The sequence below is a fragment of the Podarcis bocagei genome (genome assembly GCF_964188305.1).
Source record: "Podarcis bocagei genome assembly, chromosome: 10".
Lineage (NCBI taxonomy): Eukaryota > Metazoa > Chordata > Lepidosauria > Squamata > Lacertidae > Podarcis > Podarcis bocagei.
In genome coordinates, this window is record NC_138135.1 from 69,321,855 (window position 1) to 69,348,800 (window position 26,946).

Sequence of the window (26,946 nt, forward strand, 5' to 3'; positions counted from 1 at the left end):
TTATTTGACATGGAATTTGCAACACAGAGCTTAAAATAACAAGACTGTAGTTTTCATAGGAACTAAGTGAAATAATCAATTATTAAATCTATGAGAAGTTTGTGACAGGCTTTCTGCATCCTATAGCATACATCAGATTATAGACCACCAGAGAAAAGATTTCAGCTGACACATTAGAAAATTGCCTTTTTGTTTCTGATGGAAACACAAATGAGAAAGCGGAGTACTTAAAATTACATGACATGTAATCTGAGGGACGCCCCTTTGGGAACCTTCTGGAGAATAAGCAAGAAAGACAAGATGCTTTGCTGAGGTATTTTATATCTGGTGAAGACATATATGGCTTAGTAGGGCATGTTGAATTTTCAACTTTCTAATTCCAAAAAGTAGGGCTGCTAAAAAGTTGGTACGTAACATGAGGTTCCACTGCAATGTGATTTAGAAATTCAAAAGATATTTTGGTTAAACCAATACAGTTTTGCTTGATAAGTAAAACGTGTGTAAAAATGATTGCCAAGTACTTGTAGTTATGATTGTACTTGTAGTTATGTTATATAATTATATTGTATTATATTACATTAATTTATTATTTAGGATTATCTGACATTTTCAGAAGGTGAAATTAAATCTCGTTGGTCTTCCGAAAGCAGTTTATGTGCTTCTTCATCAAACATATCGAGTTACTGAGCTAAATGTTGTCCAATCACAAAAATAATTGATTTGAATTCCTCATATCCCAAAATGTATTTTTAAGACCCCTCACAGAAGAAATTTGCAAAAATTAAGTTTCATCCCCTAAAATGACACGCTGTATTAGCTTAGCTCTGAATCTGATTCGAGAAACAAAAGTTCTGTTCAATGCTCAGTAATCTCTGCAACCCCCCTTTCTTTTAACATTTCTTTCTCACTGATAGGCTTATTCTAAAAAGTTGTGAACCTCTCGAAGATTTTAGAAACTTTTACTAGTTCTACCCAAACTGCTCTCTTATTTTTGCAGATTCAATATTTGCAGTATGAGTTTCCAAGATGAGCATTTAGATATTTTGAGCAAACTGATTAGTCATATCCCAGTATGAGAATATTTTAAGGAGCTTTAATATATTTAAAAATGGAAGATTCTGTATTACATAGGATTATATACCATTAATGCCATGTATATATACTTTCCCAGAAAAAACTTTTCATGCTTAAAAAATGCACCTTAATTTAATACTTGTCTGTAGAACATATATAGTAGTAAATAAAGTAGTAAACAGGTTATGTGTCAAATAAGAGAGCTACACATTACAAGGCAATTACAATTTTGACAAAAAAGTAAAACATGTTTTCCAGTATCTGAAGGCAATTCACAATCATTTCCAAGGTATTTGTGAGATTTAAGGCCATTTGTTCTAATTAAAAGTTTTGACATAAATACTCACAAAAATGTGTTATTTTGTGTGTAAAAACTGTACATGCAAAAACATTTGATAATTAGGATAAGAACAGGCATATATAATAAAATACTTGAGTAGTTCTATATACAAAGTTGTGCACAAAGCAACATAGCTGTGCAATTGTAACACATTTAATTCATTACCACTTGTGTGCCCTATATGGCGGTGTGACTGTGGCAACAGATAACTCAAAATGTGCCAGCATCCCTTTGAATGGACCATCTAGACAAACCTCACAGCAACTGGCAATTTGCATAAGAGCATCAAGTCACTCATAATAAAATAACCTGCAGAAAGCAATTAGGTTGTCAAAGCTCTACAGCTGTTATGCAAGAGACTCTACAGATTACATTGCATGAGTCAAATTTCAGGACTCAAAAGTTGATGCTGCCATTTCCTAGAATAACACTGTGTTGTTGTTCAAATTTATTATGCCAGCATAATCATTCTTTAAAAAATGTAAACACAAGTTATTTCAGAAACTGGAATACCTTGCAAAAAAATAATAATCTTACAGTATTCACATCTTGGAAGCTTATTCCCAAATCCGTCTGATGATTCATTACCAAGCACCTGAGTGAGGTGTTTCCATTATTGAGACCTACGAATATGTTTGGCCTCCCAATTTCTACTCACAGTTTTGCATTCGTTTTTGTCTGGACAATCATTCAAAGAGATATTGCTTCTCTTGTGGATTTTACTATTGCAAGATAGAAGACAATTCAATATCCCAAATTCTTAAGGTTAAGAATAATTATAAAAAGTAGTTAAGTTTGAAAAGTAGTAACATGTAAACATTGATACAGAGGAATTTGCATTCACATCTTATGTACATATTAAGTCAGGAAAGACAAGGACTTTTGAGTTGAACCCGTGACTTGTGCTTTCTCCAAAATACACACGACAATAGTAGCTTATTCTGTTGGAAACAAAATAAAACTCAGAAACAGACATCACCATTTTCTTCCTCTTACATAAAAGCTGTTCAGTTGCGCATGCAACCAAGTTGGACATTTTGGTATATGAAGTTAACGTTATTTTGCTCCAAATGCCACCAGAAGCCTTTACTGCATACAAAGAAGAACGCTTCGCTTCAGCTCGCTGGCTCTTTAAAGTGCACCACTGTACTGCACTGAACAGTGCTCTATGGTTTGTGAAAAGCATTCAGCATTCCGAGTGCTCATATCTGAGTCTGCAATACATGAATAGGCGGAGTGTATGGAGGAGGCGCAGGTGATGGCTTGATTCCTCTCACCCTCATATAGGAGAGAAACTGGTCTGGGATCTCAGCCAAGACATCTCTAGCAAGTCTGGCCATACTTAAAATGTGGTTTCCGCTTCTGTCAATGTAATCCCGAAACGGTACAAACTGAAATGAAATGGAGGGGAAGGGGAGAGAATTTGTTTAGCATTGCTGTTGGGGCATCGTAAAGAATGAAAGCCAAAGGTTAAAAATAAGATGTCATTTATTTTGAAACTTAACTTGGGAAGATGATCTTAGTATTTCAGATCTTTTGCAGATGCATATTATATTCAGTGCTTTTTTTCCTAAAAAATGTTTAGGGGCACTCTAATTTTCCTACTCATATTGAAATACTGCCCCGCAATGAGGCCAAACTTAGATTTACAAAATGTTAAGGGGTATGCGTACCCCTAGAAAAAAGCACTTTTTATATTACACATTGGTATTTTTAGGCTTTTCTGTTGAAGGCCTTCATACTAACATACAACATAAAATAAAAATATCACAGTGTCCAAACATAAATAAATCTACATATGGAAAAACAAATACAGAGCAGCAAAATATCAAAACAGCAAACTAGGAAAATGTTACTCCATGCTAAAGACTTGATGAAACAAATCTACTTTCATATAATATTGAAATGCTTATAAATAGGGGCTAATTGAATAGGCAAGTTACAAACCCTAGGTGCTGCTTCTGAAAAGATCCTGTGTGGGGTCACTGCCAAATTGCACCTCTGGTGGTGATGGGACATGGAGCAGGAATGGCAGTGATGATCACAACAGGTGAGCAGGTTTTAGGCATCAGAAAGTCACCCTTAAAATACCTCAGTTCAAAATTGTACAGTGGTGCCTCGCAAGACGAAAAGAATTCGTTCCGCGAGTCTTTTCGTCTTGCGATGTTTTTCGTCTTGCGAAGCACGGTCCGTCGCAACTGCGCCTCTTCAAGCGCCTTTTAAAAAAAAGCGCAAGACGTTTTCGTCTTGTGAAGCAAGCCCATAGGGAAATTCGTCTAGCGAAGCAACGCAAAAACGGAAAACCCTTTCGTCTAGCGAGTTTTTCGTCTTGCGAGGCATTCGTCTTGCGGGGCACCACTGTATAGCGCTTTAAAAGTGTGACCAGCACTTTGAATTGTCCTTGCTATCTGGAACTTTCCAGCCTGGTTTTCTGAAGTGCAAACCAATCTGTATTCATACATTTAAAAAAGGTAAAGGTAAAGGGACCCCTGACCGTTAGGTCCAGTTGCGGACGACTCTGGGGTTGCGGCGCTCATCTCGCTTTACTTTTTAATGTTTAATAGGTTATTGTATTTTAGTGTTTTATTGGAAGCCGCCCAGAGTGGCTGGGGAAACCCAGCCAGATGGGCGGGGTATAAATAATAAATTATTATTATTATTATTATTATTATTATTATTATTATTATTATTATTACTACTACTACTACTGCTACTATTATTATTATTACTGGCTGAGGGAGCCGACGTTTGTCCACAGTGAGTTATTCCGGGTCATGTGGCCAGCATGACTAAGCCGCTTCTGGCGAACCAGAGCAGCGCACGGAAACGCCGTTTACTTTCCCGCCGGAGCGGTACCTATTTATCTACTTGCACTTTGACGTGCTTTCAAACTGCTAGGTTGGCAGGAGCTGGAACAGAGCAACGGGAGCTCACCACGTCGCGGGGATTCAAACTGCCGACCTTTTGATTGGCAAGCCCAAGGCTCAGTGGTTTAGACCACAGCACCACTCACGTCCCATACATACATTATGTACCCCAAGTATATAAAAGATCCGCTAGACAGAAGTGCTTTCTCTCACCTGTACAATATCTCTTTCTGCATACATTCCTCTTGAGGAGAGTCTTACTTCATCACCATCCAATTCTTCCATAGCTGAAAAAAAGACAGAGTAATATATTCATATTGTTTGATTTAATCTGTTCAACAAAGCCCATATGAAAAACACATAGTTTTTTGTTTTGTTATTTATTTACATAGCACTTTATGGCCCAGTTGAACTTCTGAACTACAAGCAAGCAATTAGGTTTGGGTGTTTCACCCAAATTAGGCAATCCAACTGTATTGCTAGAAAATGTGATCCTTCCATTATTCACAAACACAAGATCCTGAACATCTACAGCTGTTTTAAAATAGGGATTATATGAGTTCTCAAGGGAACCAGTTTTGGACCAGTTAACATTCCCATGCCATCTTCCAAAGGCAGCCTCAATTAAATCTGGAAGTTACCAGAGCATGGAGTAGTGTATGTTTTATCACATAGGCTGCTTTGAGTTCATTTTGCTAAGGAAAATGGAGTATCAGCTACAAAAGAAAGATAAATTGCCATTTAAGTGATGATGTGAATTGGACCCTAATTCGGAGGCCTCCTTCCAAGAAAAGCATTCTGAAACTGAGGATGCTCACCGTCAAATTCAGCTGGGCCAACTCCTACTATTATTATTGACATGGGAAGCTTTGAAGCCTTCAAAAGAAAAAGAAAAACATATATGAACACTGTCACATAATTTAAAGTTACAGGCAACTCTCAGCATCATGTGTGATGCACAATTTAATTGTGGTGCACAACACTACCTTCAATCATAGATGAAAAGATCACATTTGAATACATACCTGTGACCCATAAAACATTTTATATACATATGTATGATTCAGCTCCTCTTTCTCAGTTATTTGGGAGGGAGTTTAAAAGCGGTTTGATGGCAAGGGAGCAGCTGAAGTAAAATTACGCTGGAAAAAATAATCTATATATACTCTCTTTCTTGCAAATTTTTCTACCTGTTTGCAGCAACAACCTGGCTATTTTGCTTTTACTGTGTTATTCAAACAAACACTAGGCACCATCCAGCCAAAATTAAGGTTTAAGATCCTGGGAGAGAACTCAGCATATACCCCTGATATCAACTGCACCAGAAGCAGCTGAAGTTTGACTGAATTGTGCTAAACATCTGTACGTCTGTCTCAGATGCAAAAAAAAAATGGTAATGTGTTTCAATCCAAGGACAGACAGAAAGGGCACTTTCTGTTACTTTTTATTCTAAACCAAGTTTGTGGAAGAAAAAGGAAAGGCATGTGCACCTAAACTCAGAACTAGAGGGAAGTTACTGCTTCTTCTCTCACACAGGCCAGGCTTCCTTTGGGTGCCTGGTAAAGAGAAGATAGCATTGGTACTTACCTATGTAAGGTTCTTTTACATGCATGTAACATGACGTCAGGTGGGAATGGTGCTCCCCCTAGTGGTTGAAGGCAGAAATCACTACAGGCATACCTCGGGTTACAGACGCTTCAGGTTGCGTTTTTCGGGTTACGGTCCACCGAAACCCGGAAGTACCGGAATGGGTTACTTCTGGGTTTCAGCGGTTGTGGATCCGCAGAAGCGCTAAATCACGCTTTGCGCATGTGAAGAAGCGCCGGATCGCAACCAGCGCATGCACAGACGTGCCGCTGCGGGTTGTGGACGCTGTGGGTTGCAAACGTGCATCTTGCACGGATCACGTTCGCAACCCGAACGTCCACTGTACTCTAATTGGAAAAAAACTTACAGGCGTTACCATGCCAATCCCAGCCAGTTTCTATGATGATAAGCCGGGATAATAGCGGCCAAAGCAGAACAGTGACACGAACAAAGACAAACACAAGACAATCCCTGCCCAAGGAACATAAGCAAATATTGTATAAAGAATATGAAATAAGCCAATCATGCGGAGTGAGAAAGGCAGTCTGGAAAAAGGGTGAGACCCTGATGCCATATTACATGGATGTAAAAGAACCCTTCAAGGATAAGTAATATTGGTATCTTTTCCAAGCATGTCATGGCATGTGATGGGACTTACTCAAACCGAACCATATAGAGTGGGATACCTATGAATGAACTATTGGCTGTGTATGGGTTCAGCAGGACCTCCCAAAGGATGCCTCTGCAAAGGCAGAAACACCCACTTTATACGATTTAATAAAGCTTCCGGGACTAGCCAAGGTGGCTGCCCAACAAATCTCCTGTAGAGAAGCATTCAGAGGAAATGCAGGTAAAGTAGCTGCAGCCCTAGTTGAATAGACCATAATTTTGGCTGGGGGAATAAAAATGCAAACTTTTATAAGCTAAAGCAATGGAGGCCTTTAACCATCTAGCTAAAGTTGCTGAGGAGATTTTCTTGCACCAAGAGGCAGGGTAAAATGATTCCCCATTCAATCCTCCTCCATATCTAAGACAATAAAACCAGTAGTAGAGTCCTCTTGGAAATCTGAAGAATCTCCAACGGGTTGGGCAAACTATTTCTTATTAACCTCCCCCTAGAATGTCTCCAGAACCTGCCGAGCTGGAAACTAGCCCAGCGAAGTAGAGGTGAGTGGAGGAGAGATTGAGAAAATGCACACACGGGGCCCTTTTTATTCTTAATATATTGAACAGGCAAGAAAGGGAGCAGAGAAAGAAAAGGCAGAAGAAGATGAGAAGAGAAAATGGCAGCAAGTGGAGAAGGAAGGGAAAAACCCCCAACCCTGAGTTGGGGGGGAGGAAGTACAGTCAGACAAAGGGTAGGAGGAAAGAGAGTCACCAACACACATAAATTTCCACAAAATAAGATAAGTAACAGGCCTGAGCTGACAACAAGAGCAGGGAGTTGAAGCTGACAATTCAGCTGGTGAAGGGAGAAATTGAAACTAGCTGGGGCTGGCATGGCAATGCCTCAAGTTTTTCTTTTTTTCCATGACAGCAGCAATTTGTGCCTTCAGATGCTAGGGGAAACACTATTTCCACCTGATGGCATGATGTCAACTGCCCCCAAGGAGGTGAATGGATACACACCAATTCAGAGAAAAAGTCCCACTGGGTACAACTGGGGACTCAGCTATACAGCTGCAAATAAAACGTTTTAAGTGTGTTTTAAGTGCAATATACAGTGTGACACTAGATGTCAATGATGAGCCTTATGGAAAATCCGGTGTATTTTTCAAAATGCTTTTTTTAAAAAAGCATTTTCAGAACTTTTAAAAATATGTGTGTAGATTCCACCTGGGTAAGTATGTACAGGATTGGAGCTTTGTGTTTTAAGGTGCTTTAAGTGATGGAAGACAGGATACGTATCTTCTGTCACCCACCAAATGCCTAAGCAAAAACCAGGACCGTGAAGGCAGCAGGGGACAAAAAATATTAATTTTGCCAACTCTATTTCTCCCTGTGATCTGAGTCAGATGAGGCCATATGGGATCATCCCTGGATCAATGCCTGAATGCTGTCATGGGCTGGATGAGGGCTGAGGTTGAATCTTGACAAACTGGGATATCGTGGTCTTGGAATTAGGCAGATGACCTGTTCTTGAAGGGGTTGTTCCAACCTTGAAGTAGGAGGGGCTCCAAGATCAAGCTTTGTCACTGGGGGCTCAGACGACTGGTGCCAAATCTTTTAATGTTTCAGCGCCAAGTTAAAACATGGTAGCTTTCGAAGGCTGTGCACTATTAACTTATTCTATTATTGATAGGTAGCCATGTTGGTCTGCCATAGTCAAAATAAAAAAATTCCTTCCAGTAGCATCTTAAAGACCAACTAAGTTAGTTCTTGGTATGAGCTTTCGTGTGCATGCACACTTCTTCAGATACACTGAAACAGAAGTTGCCAGATCCTTCTATATAGTGAGAAGGTGGGGAGGGGTATTACTCAGAAGGGTGGTGGGAATGGGAGATTGGCAGATAGCTGAGATGAGCCTGTTGACGACTCTTAACAACTGTAATAGGTCTTACAGGAAAAGGCAAGGGGTGAGACATTGGATTCTTATCTCATTATACATGACTAAGCCATTTCTCACCCCTTGCCTTTTCCTGTAAGACCTATTACAGTCGTTAAGAGTCGTCAACAGGCTCATCTCAGCTATCTGCCAATCTCCCATTCCCTATATAGAAGGATCTGGCAACTTCTGTTTCAGTGTATCTGAAGAAGTGTGCATGCACACGAAAGCTCATACCAAGAACTAACTTAGTTGGTCTTTAAGGTGCTACTGGAAGGAATTTTTTTATTTATTCTATTATTGTTGCATTTTAGGCTGAATTTTGCTATATCCTGCTCTGAAATAGTTGGCTGAAAATATGGGTTATAAATGATTCATTATTAAATACTTAAGATACTTGTTCTGGTGGCATTCAACTAAGTTTTACTCAGAATAGATCTACTGACATTAGTGAACCTCATTTAGTCATTTCAATGGGTGTTAAGGGTTAATGCCTGCCCCAGCAACCTTGATAAATTATAGATTATATAAATTATAGAAAATATAAAGGAGAAACATAGTATTGGTACATATCGTTGTTGAGCTGTCCTACGTCTGTCATGTTAATAATTAACCCTTTGTTTTATTTATTTTAAATTTGTATTTAGTTTAATAATAAGTTTAATAAAGACAATTACAAAAAAATTCAGTGAATCTACTTAGCTGACTACCACCCTAAACAAATAAACATACCGTGGTGCATTTGACAAAAGAACAGGGTATTCAACGGTCAGGGTATTCAAATACAAAGGAACGTGAAATCGTTAATGAGACAGAAATACCCAGGGCAATGAGTGGTTGCCCAGTGGGAAATACAGTATGTATTCTACTTTTAAAGTATTTTCAAGATCAAGTTTAAACACAACTTACATTCACAATAGACTCCTTTGTTTGAGCCATGTCAGAAATGACCCCATCTGTAATAATGAGAAGAACAAAATACTGGGAGCCATCTTTTATTGAGGCAGCATATCTAAAACAAAACACATACAAACACAATTACAGTTTTAATATGAGAATATAAAACTTTCAGATTGCTTTTAAATCTATGTACTACAGATAGAAACTTAAAACTGAAACGAAACATTCAGAATGACAGGTAGTAGTAGTGTGTTTTATTAACTAGGACATCATTAGAAACTGGTGTCCACCTATCTATATTTAAGAGTGCATGGCATACAATGGTCTGGCTTACATGGTAAGCCAAATTTACCTGGGGCTTGTGAACATGCAGGCTCTTAAAGAATTTAAAGCTGCTTTGCTCCTTCCTGATCCTTTTCTTGCTCCCGAGCCATGCTGAGCTAAGCCAGGGTTTGGGGCAGTGTTATATGTATTGCACATAATGTGTAGTTAGCTTTTGGTGGGTGGGCCAATATAATAGTGGCCTCATGGCTTTCCTTAAGAAAACCAAGTAAGTCTTCCACTCCTAAATTGCTTATGATTACCATAAGCAATAATCACCAAGCTGGAAGTCTGGTATTTGGGGGGGCAGCAGCAGACCATCATTGCAGAAGGTAAGCTTTCCTAGTACTGTTCCACAACTGTCTGCACTCCCTGCTCCCAAGAAAGCTGGCCTTTTCGACCACTGGCTAGCAGAGAGACTTTCCTGCCCCTTCTTGGCTAAGAGCCCTGGGCCTGGGCTTGACTTCTGAGGGAGTGGCTGTATCTTTTCCTGAGCTGAAATGGGCAGCACCATCCCAGGGGAGTGGGGCGGGGGGGACAGACACCAAAGGAGAGCTGGCCCTTTCTTTGGAGGGGGCAGAAGTGCAACAGCCACCTCCCTAACATCTAATGACTAGGGTAGATTCAGTGATGTAGACTATCTTGCTAAGTTGTATCTAGTTTAATCAACCTAAGATTTGTTTTGTTGCTTCTCTGCTTCTGTTTCATCTTTTATCATGTGTCTAGGACAATATCGGGATACGGGTGGCGCTGTGGGTTAAACCACAGAGCCTAGGACTTGCCAATCAGAAGGTGGGGGGTTCAAATCCCTGTGGCGGGGTGAGCTCCCGTTGTTCTGTCCCTGCTCCTGCCAACCTAGCAGTTCGAAAGCACGTCAAAGTGCAAGTAGATAAATAGGTACTGCTCTGGCGGGAAGGTAAACGGCATTTCTGTGCGCTGCTCTGGTTCACCAGAAGTGGTTTAGTCATGCTGGCCACAGGACCCGGAAGCTGTACGCCGGCTCCCTCGGCCAATAAAGCGAGATGAGCGCCGCAACCCCAGAGTCAGCCATGACTGGACCTAATGGTCAGGGGTCCCTTTACCTTTTAGGACAATGTCAGCTGGGAAGAGTTGGCAGTCCCACAACTGCAGAGGTCTGGGGGAAGGGGAAGGTATACTGAGAGAGAATGGGCAAGCCAGGTGAGGGGGGAATGGAACACAGACAACTGGTGGTTATGCTGCGTGCGAGCCCTTTCTTTACTCAGAGGAACTTACTTAATGCCAGGTCTACTTTAAGAGAGTTTTCCCTTAACCATGATTTGATTGTCGATGGGGATGTGGAGCCTGATCTGGTTTGTATTACTGAGACTTGGGTGGGTGAGCAGGTCTTGAGGGTCAGGGAAGGGGTGTTACTTTAGTCTATAGGAACTTGATCTCTGTCTCCGGGTATCCTGTCTGCTTGAGTGGCAATCTAGAGTGTTTGTGGTTTTGCATTAGGTACTCAAGACAGATTAGGGATTCTGTTGCTTTACCACTTGCTCCCTGCCTGAGGTGGTCTGGGATATAGTCTTGAGAACCTGCAGAACTGTTGGCCTCTCACTGAGGCCACTAAATCTGGGGTTGCCCAGGACTTCACGGCTGCCATGAAAACCATGGGGCTGTCCCAACATGTCCTTGGACCAACCCACTTGCTAGAGAGATTAGGAAGATGTTAAACAGCTAATATAAAGTTAAAGGTAAAGGGATCCCTGACAATTAGCTCCAGTCGTGAATGACACTGGGGTAAATCTTGCTTTACAGGCCAGGGGAGCCGGCATTTGTCCGCTTCCACAGACAGTTTTTCCGGGTCATGTGGTCAGCATGATTAAGCTGCTTCTGGCGAAACCAGAGCAGCACACGAAAATGCCATTTACCTTCCCGCCAGAGCAGTACCCATTTATCTACTTGCACTGTGTGCTTTTGAACTGCTACATTGGCAAGGGCTGGGACCGAGCAACGGGAGCTCACCCTGTTGCGGGGATTTGAACTGCCGACCTTTCGATCGGCAAGCCCAAGTGGCACAGTGGTTTAACCCACAGTGCCACCCGTGTCCCTCAAACAGCTAATATATTTCCCCCCTTTTTGTTTTTGGTGACTGACTTCAACTCAACATAAAGTCATTGTGCTGAATTTTCCCAGAATAGTTAACGTAACCATTACCTTGCTACATGATTAATAACAGGAGCAAAGTTTGTTGGTCCATAAAGCTGTACAGATTTTAGACTCATGTAGTATGCTTCCATTACACCATCTATTCCACTGCAGTAAGGATTTTGAGGGTTTCCATTCTATAAGGAAAAACACAGGGACAAAGTATTAATTCTTGCTTATAGGAATGCTGTGTATACCCCATACCCGATAGCAGGAGGCTGACACAACCTCCAGTACATCTCATGATTAAAATGCAAACATATATAGCAAAAAAGGCCAATATTTTCTACAATACTCTTAAAAATTAATGAATCGGAGCACAAATGGATCCACAAATAAATAAATATATATATATATATATATATATATATATATATATATATATATATATATATATGTAGGTTTTGGTGTCTTCGGGTGTCTTCCCGTGTAAGAGTTGGGGTGTCTAGGCGACGTTTCGACGAGGTCTCACTCGTCATCTTCAGGCTGGTGCTTTCGGCTTCTTGTTACTAGAACAGAGCAGGATCTCAGTGTTTGAGTTCCTATAAATACTGTTGAGGGGGTGTGGTGTATAGCCTCCAACGTTCTGGGCAGAGAGGAAGTTCCTAGGTTAATGTGCCTTTTCTTCTTTTGTTCATTAATTACTTGAGGGATATCTTGAGTGATTACTTGAGTGATATTCTGAGTACCACTTAGGAGGGTCATTAGGTGTGGATTAGTTGCTAAAGCTTTCGTGTCTTGACCTCTTGACCTTGTAAAGAGTTTTTCTGAGAAGATGGCTGTACTGCACTTAGTTGTGCTCTGGCTTGGCTTCGTGTATAGGGGCGAGCTGTGGTTTTGTGCCCTGTGCCAGCCAGATCTGTGTAGGGATTGCAGGGGGGTGCAGCATCCGGAGGTGCCACTATGGTTTGGCTACTGGATGGTGTCTGTAATTTATCTGTGGAGAGGGTCTGGGTTTGGGTCTGGTGTGGTTGATTGGAGATGGCGTTCTGTGTGCCTCTGGTTCTGGTGTCGGTTTTTGTGGGGAGGGCTAATTTCCAGATGTCTGGCAGGCGGGACATGTCGTCACGCTTGTTCATGTTGTGAGGGTGTTTCTCTATCTCGATGGCTTCCATGAGTATTCTCTTGTGGTGATGTTCCATGTTAAAGAGCAATTTGGAATCTGCAAAATTAATTTCGTGTCCTGTTTCTTTCATGTGTTGGTAAAGAGAGGAAGTTTTTTCTTCTTTTTTGACGGCATTCTTGTGTTCTGCGATACGTGCATTTATTCGTCTGTTTGTTTGTCCAATGTACGTGGCTGGGCAGACTTTGCAGGGTATTTCATAGACCCCTTGGTTTTCTAACTGGATTTTATCTTTTGGGTTTCTGAGGATATTGGCTATTTTTTGGTTGGTGCAAAAGGCTGTTTTGATATTGTGTTTATGGAGGATTTTGCTAATTTTATCTGTAGTGCCCTTGATATAAGGAAGGAGGGCCATGCCATTGTTTTCTTCTGTGTCTTGGTTTTTGGGGGGTGTTTCTTTTTGGATTAGCTTCGTAACCCTGTTTTGCTGGTATCCGTTGGCGATTAACACATTTGAGAGATTCTGTAACTCAGTTGTCAAGTGGTCTTTGTCAGCCAGGCGTTTGGTTCTGGAGATGAGAGTCTTGGCTACGGAGTTTATTTGTGCAGGGTGGTGGTGTGATTGTGCATGTAAGTAGCGGTTGGTGTGTGTTTTTTTCCGGTAGATAGTGTGTCCTAGGGAGCCATCAGGTTTTTTGTAGATTAGGACGTCAAGGAAGGGAAGTTGGTTGTTGGCTTCTATTTCCATAGTGAATTGTATTTTGGGGTGTAGGCTGTTGAGATGTGTGAGGAAGCTATCTAGTTTTTCCTTCCCGTGTGGCCAAATTACAAAGGTGTCGTCAACATATCTGAGCCAACACTATCTCAAATGTGTTAATCGCCAACGGATACCAGCAAAACAGGGTTACGAAGCTAATCCAAAAAGAAACACCCCCCAAAAACCAAGACACAGAAGAAAACAATGGCATGGCCCTCCTTCCTTATATCAAGGGCACTACAGATAAAATTAGCAAAATCCTCCATAAACACAATATCAAAACAGCCTTTTGCACCAACCAAAAAATAGCCAATATCCTCAGAAACCCAAAAGATAAAATCCAGTTAGAAAACCAAGGGGTCTATGAAATACCCTGCAAAGTCTGCCCAGCCACGTACATTGGACAAACAAACAGACGAATAAATGCACGTATCGCAGAACACAAGAATGCCGTCAAAAAAGAAGAAAAAACTTCCTCTCTTTACCAACACATGAAAGAAACAGGACACGAAATTAATTTTGCAGATTCCAAATTGCTCTTTAACATGGAACATCACCACAAGAGAATAATCATGGAAGCCATCGAGATAGAGAAACACCCTCACAACATGAACAAGCGTGACGACACGTCCCGCCTGCCAGACATCTGGAAATTAGCCCTCCCCACAAAAACCGACACCAGAACCAGAGGCACACAGAACGCCATCTCCAATCAACCACACCAGACCCAAACCCAGACCCTCTCCACAGATAAATTACAGACACCATCCAGTAGCCAAACCATAGTGGCACCTCCGGATGCTGCACCCCCCTGCAATCCCTACACAGATCTGGCTGGCACAGGGCACAAAACCACAGCTCGCCCCTATACACGAAGCCAAGCCAGAGCACAACTAAGTGCAGTACAGCCATCTTCTCAGAAAAACTCTTTACAAGGTCAAGAGGTCAAGACACGAAAGCTTTAGCAACTAATCCACACCTAATGACCCTCCTAAGTGGTACTCAGAATATCACTCAAGTAATCACTCAAGATATCCCTCAAGTAATTAATGAACAAAAGAAGAAAAGGCACATTAACCTAGGAACTTCCTCTCTGCCCAGAACGTTGGAGGCTATACACCACACCCCCTCAACAGTATTTATAGGAACTCAAACACTGAGATCCTGCTCTGTTCTAGTAACAAGAAGCCGAAAGCACCAGCCTGAAGATGACGAGTGAGACCTCGTCGAAACGTCGCCTAGACACCCCAACTCTTACACGGGAAGACACCCGAAGACACCAAAACCTACATTCCTGTACCCGTGAAAATCTACGAAAGCATATATATATATATATATATATATATATATGGAACCATGAAACACAGGCAAAGAGGAATTTTTAAATATATAAAATTTAAAAACGACAGAACCATTCCTTACCAAGGCAAACTCATGAGACACTCTTCCGTCTGGCGGCAATTTTGCCCCAAAACCTAGAGCTGGAAACATTTTGTCACTATCGTAGTCTTGAATTATTTCCCCTACTGCCCTCAGTGCCATTCCATAAGCATTCAGCTGGTATGGGTTCATATAATGAAGTGAGGTTGGGTGTGCAGGGTTACCTGTTGAAACAAAGCACATTGTTGAGATGGGTTTGTGAACGTGTTGAGCAGTATGCCTTACAGTATCAATATATGATATTCCACACTAGCTCTGTCTTAATTCAGGTATGAAATACAGTGTGTTTCCCATGAAGAATTTGGATTTAAGTGTTTGCTCTAAATAGTCTTTTTTATTTGGATTATTTAGGTGTATAATGAGGCAAACTCCATAGTTTCTGGCATGCTGAAGAAACTGTGCATGCTTTGTGTGACTTTTTTTGAAGCATAGCCCTTCAAAACTGCATTAGCAACAGCTTTGGATTTCCAAAAGTGGCATGGACGGCTATTTTTTAAAAAAGCTAGAATGCTCAGTTTGGTATTTTGTTCTACAGATTGTGACTGTGGTTTACACAATATTTTTTACAACAAAAGACAGCCTAAAGAAAGCCATTTTCCCTCTCTAGAGTGTAATGGGTGGGTTCCTGGCTTGAATCCTAATTTCTGAGAGAAGAGTTATGCCCACAGAAGGTAACTTATTTGCCCCCTGGTCCAGCTGCAGTCTTCTGCACCTCCTGGGAGACCCTCTGAACAGTATTGTAATGGATATGGGAGGGGGGGTGAAATATAGAGGAGAACAAAAAAGTGTGTGGGGGGGGGGACACAAGGGTCTTTTTCTTCCACATAAATATTTGGATCCAAATCTTCAAAACGTATTCTCACTAGAGTCTCCACACAATAAGACAAGCAAAATGAAAAATACAATGCCAAAACAGTTCACAAATACTGTGCGGATACTCAGTTTAATATAAACAAACCAATACTTACCATTCGAAGCTGTGAAATCAATAGCCACAGTGAAATTTATTTGAGTCCTGTGAAATGAAGTAAACAGACAAATGTGAAAAAATCTGAAGATGTAAGTTGCTACATGAGGAGTAATAAATCAAGAAAAACCAATAAAATGTCACTTAGACAAATGTGCATGTTAACGATACAGTGGTGCCCCGCAAGACGAAATTAATTCGTTCCGCAATTTTTGTCGTCTAGCGAATTTTTCGTCTTGCGAAGCACGAAATCCCATAGGAATGCATTGAAAATCAATTAATGCGTTCCTATGGTCAAAAAAAGTCGAAACAAAGCCAAATTTGGTACAACAACAGTTTATTAACTGCTCTTTAAAGTCACACATACTGTAAAGAGCAGTTCAAAAATTGAAGGGAAAATAAATTAACTTTATAAACAAAACATGTCTTCGTTTTTAGACAAAGGAAACAAAGCCGCGAGACGTTTTCGTCTTGCGAAGCAAGCCCATAGGGAAATTTCGTCTTGCGAGGCAAATCGAAAACGGAAAAACCTTTCGTCTAGCGAGTTTTTTGTCTTGCGAGGCATTCGTCTTGCGAGGTACTACTGTACACAGAACTGCCAAAGAGCATCAAAAAGGTTATACTATAACATTACTTTGTAATTGTATACATGCATACCTAGGAATAAGCTCCAATAAACACAACAGCGCTGACTGTATTAGCATTATTTTAAATTCTTAATTGCTTGCTTTATAAATAGTCTAAGCGATTCATCAATTTTTTAAACATAAAGCATAACAAAACCGGGGCTAGGCTAGGAGAGCATTACAATTAAAACCATAGAACAGACTCAATAAAATAGCAATAAAGAACTTTGGCAGCAAATAATCACATTCCATCAAATGCCTGGGCAAAGATTAACATTTTTACCAGGTGCCAAAAACATGTTAATGATGGCACTAGGCAGACCTCACTGGGGAGATCATTCCAAATATAGGGAGCCACAACTGAAAAAGGCCTTTTTTTCCTCTGTCGCCACCTTGCAAGCCTCCCTTATAGCAGACATGTACGGGATTGAAGTATTCAGTATTTACTATTAAATTGCTACCTTATATGAGTAACTTCTCTAATGCAATATGCTTAAATATCTTGAGCATCTCACAATTTAAAGGGTACATATAAATTTAAAGTAGCAGGCCACAATTAAGAAGTGACAGTGCAAATTGTTTAAAAAGGAATTACCGTATATACTCAAGTATAAGATGACCTGAATATAAGCTGAGGCACCTAATTTTAGCACAAAAAACTGGGAAAACTTATTGACTCGAGTATAAGCCGGTTCACCACACCACAAACCTGGTGGTGGCGGCAGCAGTGGAGGAAGAACAAGCAGCCGAAAGGACCCTCACTTGCGTATAAGCCGAGGGGGACTTTTTCAGCATTAAAAATGTGCTGAAAATGTCGGCTTATACTCTAGTATATACGGTATCCTTTATTTGTTTTAGGCTTAGGAAGGTTGACTTAATATGAATTCACAAATAAATATCACCTCCATTCAACATATACCAAAATTGCAGACAGGTATATAATGGGGGGGGGGGAATCCCAAAGCCTCTTTAAGGTTGCCATATGTCCTCTTTTTCCAGGACACATCCTCTTTCTCATGGGTATGTAAAGTCGTCATAGCAATCCATAGTTAAAAGTAGAAGTCAGCAAATGTGTCCTTTTTCTTTTTCTCTTCAAAATATGGCAACCCTACCCTAGGTAATACCTTTATTAGCAAAAGCTAAGGATCAAACTAGATATTGCGTGAAATGTGTTATTTTTCTTGTCTGGTTTTCTTCTTGTTGTTAAATCACAGGTGTGGGGGCCACCAAACGCACTATGTCCTTCTGCCCCACTCCTGATTAGGATGACTATTTTGTTCTACCAGCAGCTTTCCACCCACAGCAAATAGAAGCTCTGGGGGCAACTTTTGTTGGTACTATGCTATCGGGGGGGGGAGTGTTCCCCCCTTCTCGTGCACCATAGCCTCAATCCTAATCAGATGCTGCCATCCGCATGGCTGCCATTTGCGTGGTAGGTGAATGGTGAAGGCCTCCCCCTCCTTCCAGGCAAAGTGTGTCCGGGGGTATCTAAAACTCAAGACACCCGTGTGGGTGAAAACAGGGGACAACTCTTTATTGGCTACAGGAAGGTATGCAGGGCTGGTATGGAATTAGGACAGGATCTGTAAACCCAGAGGACTTCCAATGTGAAGCTTGACGTATCACCTCCAGCATGCCTGCTGGGGAATGCCATGGCAGCTGACTAGATGATGATGATGATGATGATGATTGTACCTCGGGTTAAGAACTTAATTCTCTGGAGGTCTGTTCTTAACTGGAAACTATTCTTAACCTGAAGCACCACTTTAGCTAATGGGGCCTCCCACTGCCGCCACACCGCCACTGCACAATTTCTGTTCTCATCCTGAAGCAAAGTTCTTAACCCGATGTACTATTTCTGGATTAGCGGAGTCTGTAACCTGAAGCGTCTGTAACCCGAGGTACCACTGTATTATTATTATTATTATTATTATTATTATTGGCGGCTTCCAACAAAATATTAAAATATAGTAATGCATCAAACATTAAAAGTTTCCCTAAACAGGGCTGCCTTCAGATGTCTTCTAAAAGTCTGGTAGTTGTTGTTCTTTTTGACATCTGGTGGGAGGGCGTTCCGCAGGGCGGGTGCCACTACCAAGAAGGCCCTCTGCCTGGTTTCCTGTAACTTGGGCTTCTCGCAGCGAGGGAACCGCCAGAAGGCCCTCGGCACTGGACCTCAATGTCCAGGCTGAATAATGGGGGTGGAGACGCTGCAGGCCATGAGACTAGAATCTGGCTGGTAACCTGAGAGGAGTGGTGCCACACCTCGCCCACTGAGAACTGGTGTGGCTTCTCAAGACTCATTACGTGGGTCCCCCTTATCTTTTATTCTACCCAGTGACGTTTCTACCCAAGCTGTGACAAACTGCTCCATTGAAGCACCTAAGAGTCATGTGCTATTGCCTGAAAGGCGAAAACCTTTCAACCGAAGGCCAGCTCAGCAATATCAATTCACAGGAGGGGGTGGTTCTGCTCTTGCCGGACTTTCCCCTCCCCCTGCATAGCGTGATCTACCATCAACTGTCTATGAGAAGGGCAATAATAATAGAATAATATTATTTACTATGTTTTAAAAATATGTAACTTAACGGTACTTGTAATCTGCCTTGGAATGATTTGTAATGAATTTGGAATTTGCAGTGAAAGGTGGGATACAAATAACTGTAAATAAAGAAATTTAAAACCTTTGTGATACCAGTATTATAAATGAATCACTTACCCGCCTTTAATATAATCAAGAAATGAAACTTCGGTTTCCACTAGGAAGGAAAGTAACGTTACCTGAGAGCAAGTGACACAGAACAAGTAATAAACATCAACCTTCAAAACAGCCACAAATATAGAAGTTTTTGTACTGTATTTCAGAATTATTTTTAAACTTTTCCAATATACTGAAGCAAAGATGGTTTTGTGTGGAAATGACATGTATTGGTAACCCCAACCCCACTCCACACACTTCTTTCACCCCAGCACTCACAATATCTATGAGTCTCCACATATCTTCTCTTCCAGCCTCTTCATATACCGTATTTTTCACTCTATAGGACGCACCTGACCATAGGACGCACCTTGTTTTAGAGGGGGAGAACAATAAAAAAATTTCTCCCCCTCTCTGCTCAGCGCCCCTTCAGCGAAGCGGCAGGAGAAACGGAGCCCCTTCCATTTCTCCTCCCGCTTCGCTGAAGGGGCGTCGCGCAGTTCTCTCTCTCTGCTGAAGCCAGGAGAGTCTTGCTCTCCTGGCTTCAGCAAAAGGAACCTGAAGCCTTTGGAGCGCAGCGCGAGTTCCCGCTGTGCTCCGGAGGCTTCAGGCGGCTATCCCTGAAACCTGGAGAGCGAGAGGGGTCGGTGCGCACCAACCCCTCTCGCTCTCCAGGCTTCAGCGAAAGCAACACAAAGCCTCCAAAGCGTGGAGGGAGCGCTCCCTCTGTGCTTTGGAGGCTTCGTGTTGCTATCGCTGAAGCCAAGGAGCCTGCATTCGCTCCATAGGACGCATACATATTTCCCCTTAATTTGGGAGGGAGAAAAGTGCGTCCTATAGAGCAAAAAATACGGTACATGCTGTTCCACTTGGCAGTTTCCCTTCCACCAATTAACCTCCCTTACCAATCCTCTTATAAGAGCCAAACTATTCATATATACACTGAGCTGTGCACATGTATCTATGCATTCAGAGACTGGCTAGATCATCCCATGAATTACTATTTCAAAGTGTCACCGAGTCTGGTCAAAATTATTACCAAAGCCAAATTAAGAATTCTTTGGCTATACCTATTGCAAAGCAAAAGATGCTGTGACCTTCTTGCTCCCAGTCTTTAGCCAGGAAAAACAATCTCTCCTTGTTTCAACAAAGTAACAACCATTTACACTTCACGTCTAAAGTGTTCAGGAAGACACAATCAGCTTCAGTTAAACCAACACTATTCAGTCCAGGAGCTTCAATCACTCACCTGTGAACTTTAACACTGGCTATTTAATTCCCAGGGAAGGCGCATTTTCGATAGAAAATGAACCATAACACAACACCTGTCTTATTTAGAGAAGTTCTTGCCCAGATAACGCTTACTTAGATATATCTCACTTCAATATGTGCTGGGAAGGATAGAAAAACAATAATGAAGAAATGATTTACTTAACTGTTCCTGAATTAACATATTTTTTCTTTTTTGCCCTTTTCTTTGGGTTTATAACCTAGAAAAGAAAATGCAGGCACGTTAACTTTTCTGCTTGTCAACACAAATCTCTTTAAATTGTTAAGACGCACGTTTTTTTAACTCTGCCGTGCTCCCTGCTTCTAAACTCCACCTTCATTATGCCAATAAAGGCTGAATGAATGAATGAACTCCATCATCCCTACATGCACATTTCAAACACCTCCCTAACCCAGCACAACCCATTTGACAGGGAAATGTGTTTGACCCTAGCAAGGACCCCTGAGGTGGATTTTGCTGCTGCTCACATTAATGTGTACATCAGGGCAAACTGATATTAAAAGATTTTATAAGGAATGCTCCCTGTTTTCCATCACCCCCATCTTCCTCACTGACTTGTAACAGAGGCAGTCATTCCACTAGCTGAGCTAAAAAGCCCTTCACTGGATTGAATAAAAAATAGTGTTCCACCCATTCTTGTCACTGGAATCAATCTTATTAGTGGCAGGGAAAGAAACATTCAAAGGAAGCCTTGTTCATGTCTAGGGGCACGCAGGAAGAAATGAGTGAGGCTTGCAGGGAGGCAAAGCATAAGGGGAGCTCAGTTTGGATTTATGTCGGCTTTGCTATCAGGGGATAGATAAGTTCTGCAGAGTTGTCTTCCAGTCTGGTGGGTAGAAGATGGAAGTGGCTGGGAGGGCAGATAGAAAATGAAATACAGCCATCTGTTCTGTGCTACTCTTGCCATTGCTTAAAATTTTAAGAGTTGAATAGCTTCCTTGGATTACTGTTCCTTAAATTCACATTCCCAAGAGATCTTGAACCCCATCTGCTGCTTCTTTGCTGGCAGCTATGAATCACTGTAAATCCCATCAGGTGTGATTGCCCCAGAAAATTCCCTACCTTGGACACCTCCTGTCCTAAGTTGGTGTTCTCCCCAGATGTTTTGGAATACAACTCCCATCAGCACTGACCAGCATGATCAATGGTCAGGGATAACAGGCGTTTGGGGGGCACTACATTTAGAATGGCTCCCCTATATTGCTCTTCTCACTGCATTTTTTCATATTCTCTTTGATGTCTGGAGTTTTTCTTTTTGAGGAAGTCATCCTTGGTTACGTCTCTTGTTGAGACTTCCTTCTCTATCGAGCATAACTGCCGCCCTTTGTTTCTAAACTCTTGAAGCTGGCTGTACTTGCACACTGTTTAGAATTCATATCTTCTAATGTGCTTTTTGGATTTTAACCAATCTGATCCCTATCCTTGCTTTAATTTCTATTAATGATTTTCTTTTACCATCTGAAAAATGTCACAAAAATTTCAGTTTGCTTGTGATCATATCTTTCCTTTACTTTTGATACCATACTAATATTTTGCAATATTTGTATAAACTTGGTTTCCTAAATTCTGATATTTCATTTTACTTCCTTATCACTCTATCTTGATATGTCTTTTTCTGCTTCATGTCTTCTATCCATTTACTGTATATACTCTGCTTTCTAAACTGAAACCCTTATTCTGATGCTCTCTCAACCTCTCTTGCATTCTTTTGCTATTTTCATTTTCAAGTTAGTGATTTAAAGTTATATTTTTCAGTTCCAGATTCTACCTCATCTTCGATTACTCATCTCACTGCATGTCTTCCTTTAGTTCTTTTTGGATGATTTCTCACTTTCTTCAGTTGAATTTCTTGGGAGACTGGTTTTCTTAAGTTTCTTCCTTCAGCTTCTTATTTGGTTCCTTTAACTCTATCTCCTCCTTCACACACCAGAAACTGGATGTGATTTTTTAAAACAGACACTTATCTAGTTCGGTTGCAGATCTAGGCACGTTCAGTATCATATCATCAACTGGTTAACACTTTTAAAATATGTTCTTTTATCTCTAATGATACTGCTAAAATGCTTGCTTAGTCTTTTACTTCATCGAGGCTTGATTACTGTAATATATTTTTTGTTGATCTTCCTTTATCTCATCTGTATCTTCTTGAATCTATTTTTCACTCTGTAATCTTTCAATTTTTGCCTATAAACATTATCATTTATCATCTCTTCTTTTTGCATTGACTCACACAACTTACAAAGCAAGGTCCACAGAATACAGAAAGCTAAGCTAAGCTGAGCTGAATAGGTCCACCCTGGATGACACAGAAAAACAGACCAAATGAGGGCAGGAAGGAGCTGAACTCCACTCTAAACGTTTCCTGCCTTGATGAAAGGTAGCAAATAAACACCCATGTGATGGCCTGCCGCCTATTGAAAATTTACTTATTTTTACAACAGTGCACTTTGCTCTTTTCTTAATTTTAAAATCATACTTTTCAGAGGTTAGAGTTCCTCTGATACATCTATTTTACACCTCCATCCTCTTTCCTTAGCTACACCTCATATTTGAAACTCCATACAGTCATATAATTCAGTCACTCTCAACCTCTAGACATTGCTATTGGTCAGGTATTTCACTTTTAACTTACTACTAATATCCCTTCCTTTTTCTCCCTTTGGAAGTGGGAAGGGAGTGGGAAGTACAGAGGTGACAGGGGTGGAAAGAGCATCTCTTCCCCAATTTCTTTCAACTAGGCTGACTTTCGTACCTGAGCTATTGAACAGAAAGCAGTGGAAATAATAATAATAAAAAAACACCAGAAAGGAATGTGGGGTTCGAACCCATGTCCCTGAGATTAAGAGTTTCATCCTCTACCAAGGGAGCTATCCTTTACACGACGTATACAGGTTCAATAACTATGTTGAAAACTCAAGCTATATAATAAAATGGTGTTTATCTTTATAAAATGAACCCACAAATATATTGACTGCATTTCTAGAAAGTGTGTTCGCACACTTTGACTTCTGGGTTTTATGCAGATTTTCTGCTTTCTATTACGAAAAGATAGGTGGTTAAACTATATAGTGCTGGCCCATATTACAAAAGAGCACATAGACAATTCATGATGTTTATTACCTGTACTTGAGGATATAAAAAAATCTACTGTTACCTCATAGACATTAAACTGCGACTGTCCTCTAGATAGCTCCCTATAACTTGTTGTGAATTCTCCAATGAAGTCATGACTAGGAAACAAAAACAAACAAAAATTCAGATTAGCGGATAAGCTGTATTATTGTAGGTCAAGGTGTGAACAAAATGCTAGCTAACACTTCCCAGTACAAGAGGCATTTTAGGAATTTGTCTAACGCCCCACAATTTGGCGCTCTGTTTTATATTCGAAAGTTTTTCATTGCTCCATGAAATTCACTAATAGGCTCCTGTTATCAACCAAACCCAAGCAGTAGGAAATATTTTTTATCTGGTTCATTATCTACATGATTACATACCATTTCCCCACAAAATGTGCATTGTTATTTTTTCACAAAGTGGAGTTAAAAGCATTTTAAAAAACCCTCTCCCGTGTCAAAATGCATAATGAAGAGGTTTGGTATACATCAGATTGCAAAATAACCATGTGTACAATCAATAAGGGAGTGGCTCAGCAGACTCATGTTATTTCCTGCAAGCACACACATTAAAGCTTTTAAGCACAGGAATAACTGGTATAAAACTCCAAAAGCTGCCCAAATAGTCTATGAGTATGTACGCCATACAATTCCTTTTGAACAATTAATGCTGTGCAATAAAAAAATTACCTTCCATCTCTATCCCAGTCGTATACTTCAATCTTAATTGTTCTGAAGAGAAACAAATAAAACACAGAAAAAGCTATACACATATACTAACAAACTTGTCAACAGAAATAAATGAGTAATGTACTTTACTACTTGTATTTTTCATTTCCATATCTAATTATTAAATTGATAATCACGATTACGCCTTTTTTGTAAAAAAAAAAGTGATTAAAACAAAGGAGAATATAATTTATTTGTAAGCATTTCCGGCTGCATTTCTAACAGATAGGTGCTCAAGGCAATACACCATAACATCTAAAAGCCTCAATAATAAAAATTCATTTAAAAATTAACCACTATACTCAACAGGTCCCAGCAATGCATGGGTAGGTTTTATTGTGAAAAGTGTGCAAGGTGAATAACCTGGAAAAGGGAGTTCTGTAGTGCTGGTGCCACAATGGTGAAGCCTTGCTCCTCCACAGTTAACAAGATAATACGGATCAGGATAATCACAGAATATATAAACATTAAACAAGGAAATGAGAATAAACACCATGGATTTGGAACAACTTTCATTGCAAATTCAACTGGCCATAACTCCATGACAAGAGCAAATGTTTTGTAAGCCCAAATTCACAAATTGAATCCACAGTATCCTGAGGTGGGACTGGGAAACAATTCTAGGTGACATCTCTGGAGAGCAAAAGGTAAGTAGGTAAATAACCCCTGGAGGGTTGAGTCCAGTCAAAGGCGACTCTGGGGTTGCGGCACTCATCTCGCTTTCAGGCCAAGGAAGTCGGCATTTGTCCACAGACAGATTTCCAGGTCATGTGGCCAGCATGACTAAACTGCTTCTGGCACAATGGGACACCTTGACAAGTGCCAGAACAAACAGAAACGCTGTTTACCTCCCCGCTGCAGTGGTATCTATTTATCTACTTGCACTGACGTGCTTTCGAACTATTAGGTTGGCAGAAGCTGGGACAGAGCAACGGGAGCTTACCCCATTGTGCAGATTCAAACTGCCGACCTTCCGATCAGCAAACCCAAGAGGCTCAGTGGTTTAGACCACAACACCACCCACGTCCTCTTAGTGGGTGAGCACTGCCAGTCAGAGAAGACAGTACTGAGGTAGATAAACCAGTGGAATGACTTTGTAAAAGGCAACTTATGTTCCTAAGCATTACAGTTTTGCTCTGAAATAGTTAATACCTATTCATGTCAATGGTAAATGACTCTTGGCTATTACTGAATTACTGTCTTATGCATTTTCTTCTGACAGTAACAGCTTTTTCTATTTCATGGAATCACCCTGTATCTCAGGACATCTCAAGGAATTTTGTTTGTGGTACAAAGATATCAGAAGCACATGGAACCAAACCATCATAAGTCTAGAACAGTTGGGACAGAATGTATTAAGATCTAGATTAGAGAGGTATAAATATTTGTCATACAGTGGTACCTCGGGTTAAGTACTTAATTCGTTCCGGAGGTCCGTTCTTAACCTGAAGCACCACTTTAGCTAATGGGGCCTCCTGCTGCCGCCGCACTGCCGGAGCCCGATTTCTGTTCTTATCCTGAAGCAAAGTTCTTAACCTGAAGCATTATTTCTGGGTTAGCGGAGTGTGTAACCTGAAGCGCATGTAACCTGAAGCGTATGTAACCCGAGTTACCACTGTATTCCAATTGTAAGAAAATGGCAGTTTAAGGAGGCTGTATTCTAGAACAAATAAGTACTAAATCAAGTTGTCACAACAAGTGCAGCATATTTAGATTTTTCCCTAACTATACATTTCTATGAGGGTAGGTCCAGTTATCCAAACTAGCAACTTCTCATTCCATGGGCGATTGACAGGCAGATGTAGCATTAAGATACAAGTACTGCTGCTAGTGTACCTAATAATTAGGAGAAAGGTATTCTTAAAGAGTACAGTACAAGAAAAATGTAACAGGAAACATGTGGATTCTTGGATCTACTCTCAGAGAAATACTTTTTTTTTCAGGAGCAAATTCCTTGCCACAGCAAAATCTCCAGTCAATCACACAAAAGGGAAGAATATACCAATAGCCGAACAAAGGATGGAAGTCATGGCATTCCCTGCTGTGTATGCTTCTGCATTACAGATGAGAATTGTTAATAAAAATTACATCCCTCTTAAAATGCTAATAATGCTGTATGAAGATTCCAGCAACGGCCTTGCAGGTCTCTTCAGCAGAAGTTGCAGCCTATTCTAGTCCTGTGATGGTCTTATTGGGAAAGGTGCTTTTCCTAAAGATTCACCGAATTCCTTGTCAACCACAGAAATCAATTATTTTAGACACTGTTTTGACTTTCTGCTCAGTCCCAAGTCAATTGAGGGTATTAACTTGTATATATAAATTTCTTAAGTAGCAAAGCATCATGTGGAGTCATAAACATTTGTCATAAGTTAGCTGAGGGGTTTTCAGGCACAAACTATGTTTACAATAGCCGCTTGCCGAGTCCTGGGGTGGGCAGCCAGCAGTTGAGAAATCTCCGT

At 40.7% G+C, this 26,946-nt stretch overlaps 1 protein-coding gene and 1 long non-coding RNA gene across 7 annotated transcripts in view; one reads left to right on the forward strand and one right to left on the reverse strand.

Moving 5' to 3' along the window:
- Window positions 1-1,068: 1,068 nt before the first annotated feature.
- Window positions 1,069-26,946, reverse strand: part of CPNE8 (copine 8) — a 65,698-nt gene continuing 39,820 nt past the window's right edge. For 4 of the 6 annotated variants that reach the window (XM_081211646.1, XM_081211647.1, XM_081211648.1 and 1 more), the window contains 11 exons: window positions 24,449-24,490; window positions 23,800-23,875; window positions 20,791-20,844; window positions 19,376-19,437; window positions 16,032-16,078; window positions 15,046-15,227; window positions 11,813-11,940; window positions 9,323-9,425; window positions 5,100-5,157; window positions 4,495-4,568; window positions 1,069-2,805 (listed from right to left, as the gene is read on the reverse strand). In XM_081211646.1, the coding sequence (XP_081067772.1) occupies window positions 2,617-2,805; window positions 4,495-4,568; window positions 5,100-5,157; window positions 9,323-9,425; window positions 11,813-11,940; window positions 15,046-15,227; window positions 16,032-16,078; window positions 19,376-19,437; window positions 20,791-20,844; window positions 23,800-23,875; window positions 24,449-24,490 (1,015 nt within the window). In that variant the 3' untranslated portion in view covers window positions 1,069-2,616. Of the gene's footprint in view, window positions 2,806-4,494; window positions 4,569-5,099; window positions 5,158-5,213; window positions 5,927-9,322; window positions 9,426-11,812; window positions 11,941-15,045; window positions 15,228-16,031; window positions 16,079-19,375; window positions 19,438-20,790; window positions 20,845-23,799; window positions 23,876-24,448; window positions 24,491-26,946 lie in introns of those variants that run through there. The other 2 variants (XM_081211651.1, XM_081211649.1) reach the window with 2 other exon arrangements.
- LOC308596682 lies at window positions 16,061-17,605 on the forward strand. Its single transcript, XR_014012648.1, has 2 exons — window positions 16,061-16,205; window positions 16,624-17,605. It is a non-coding gene; the product is annotated as an uncharacterized lncRNA (long non-coding RNA).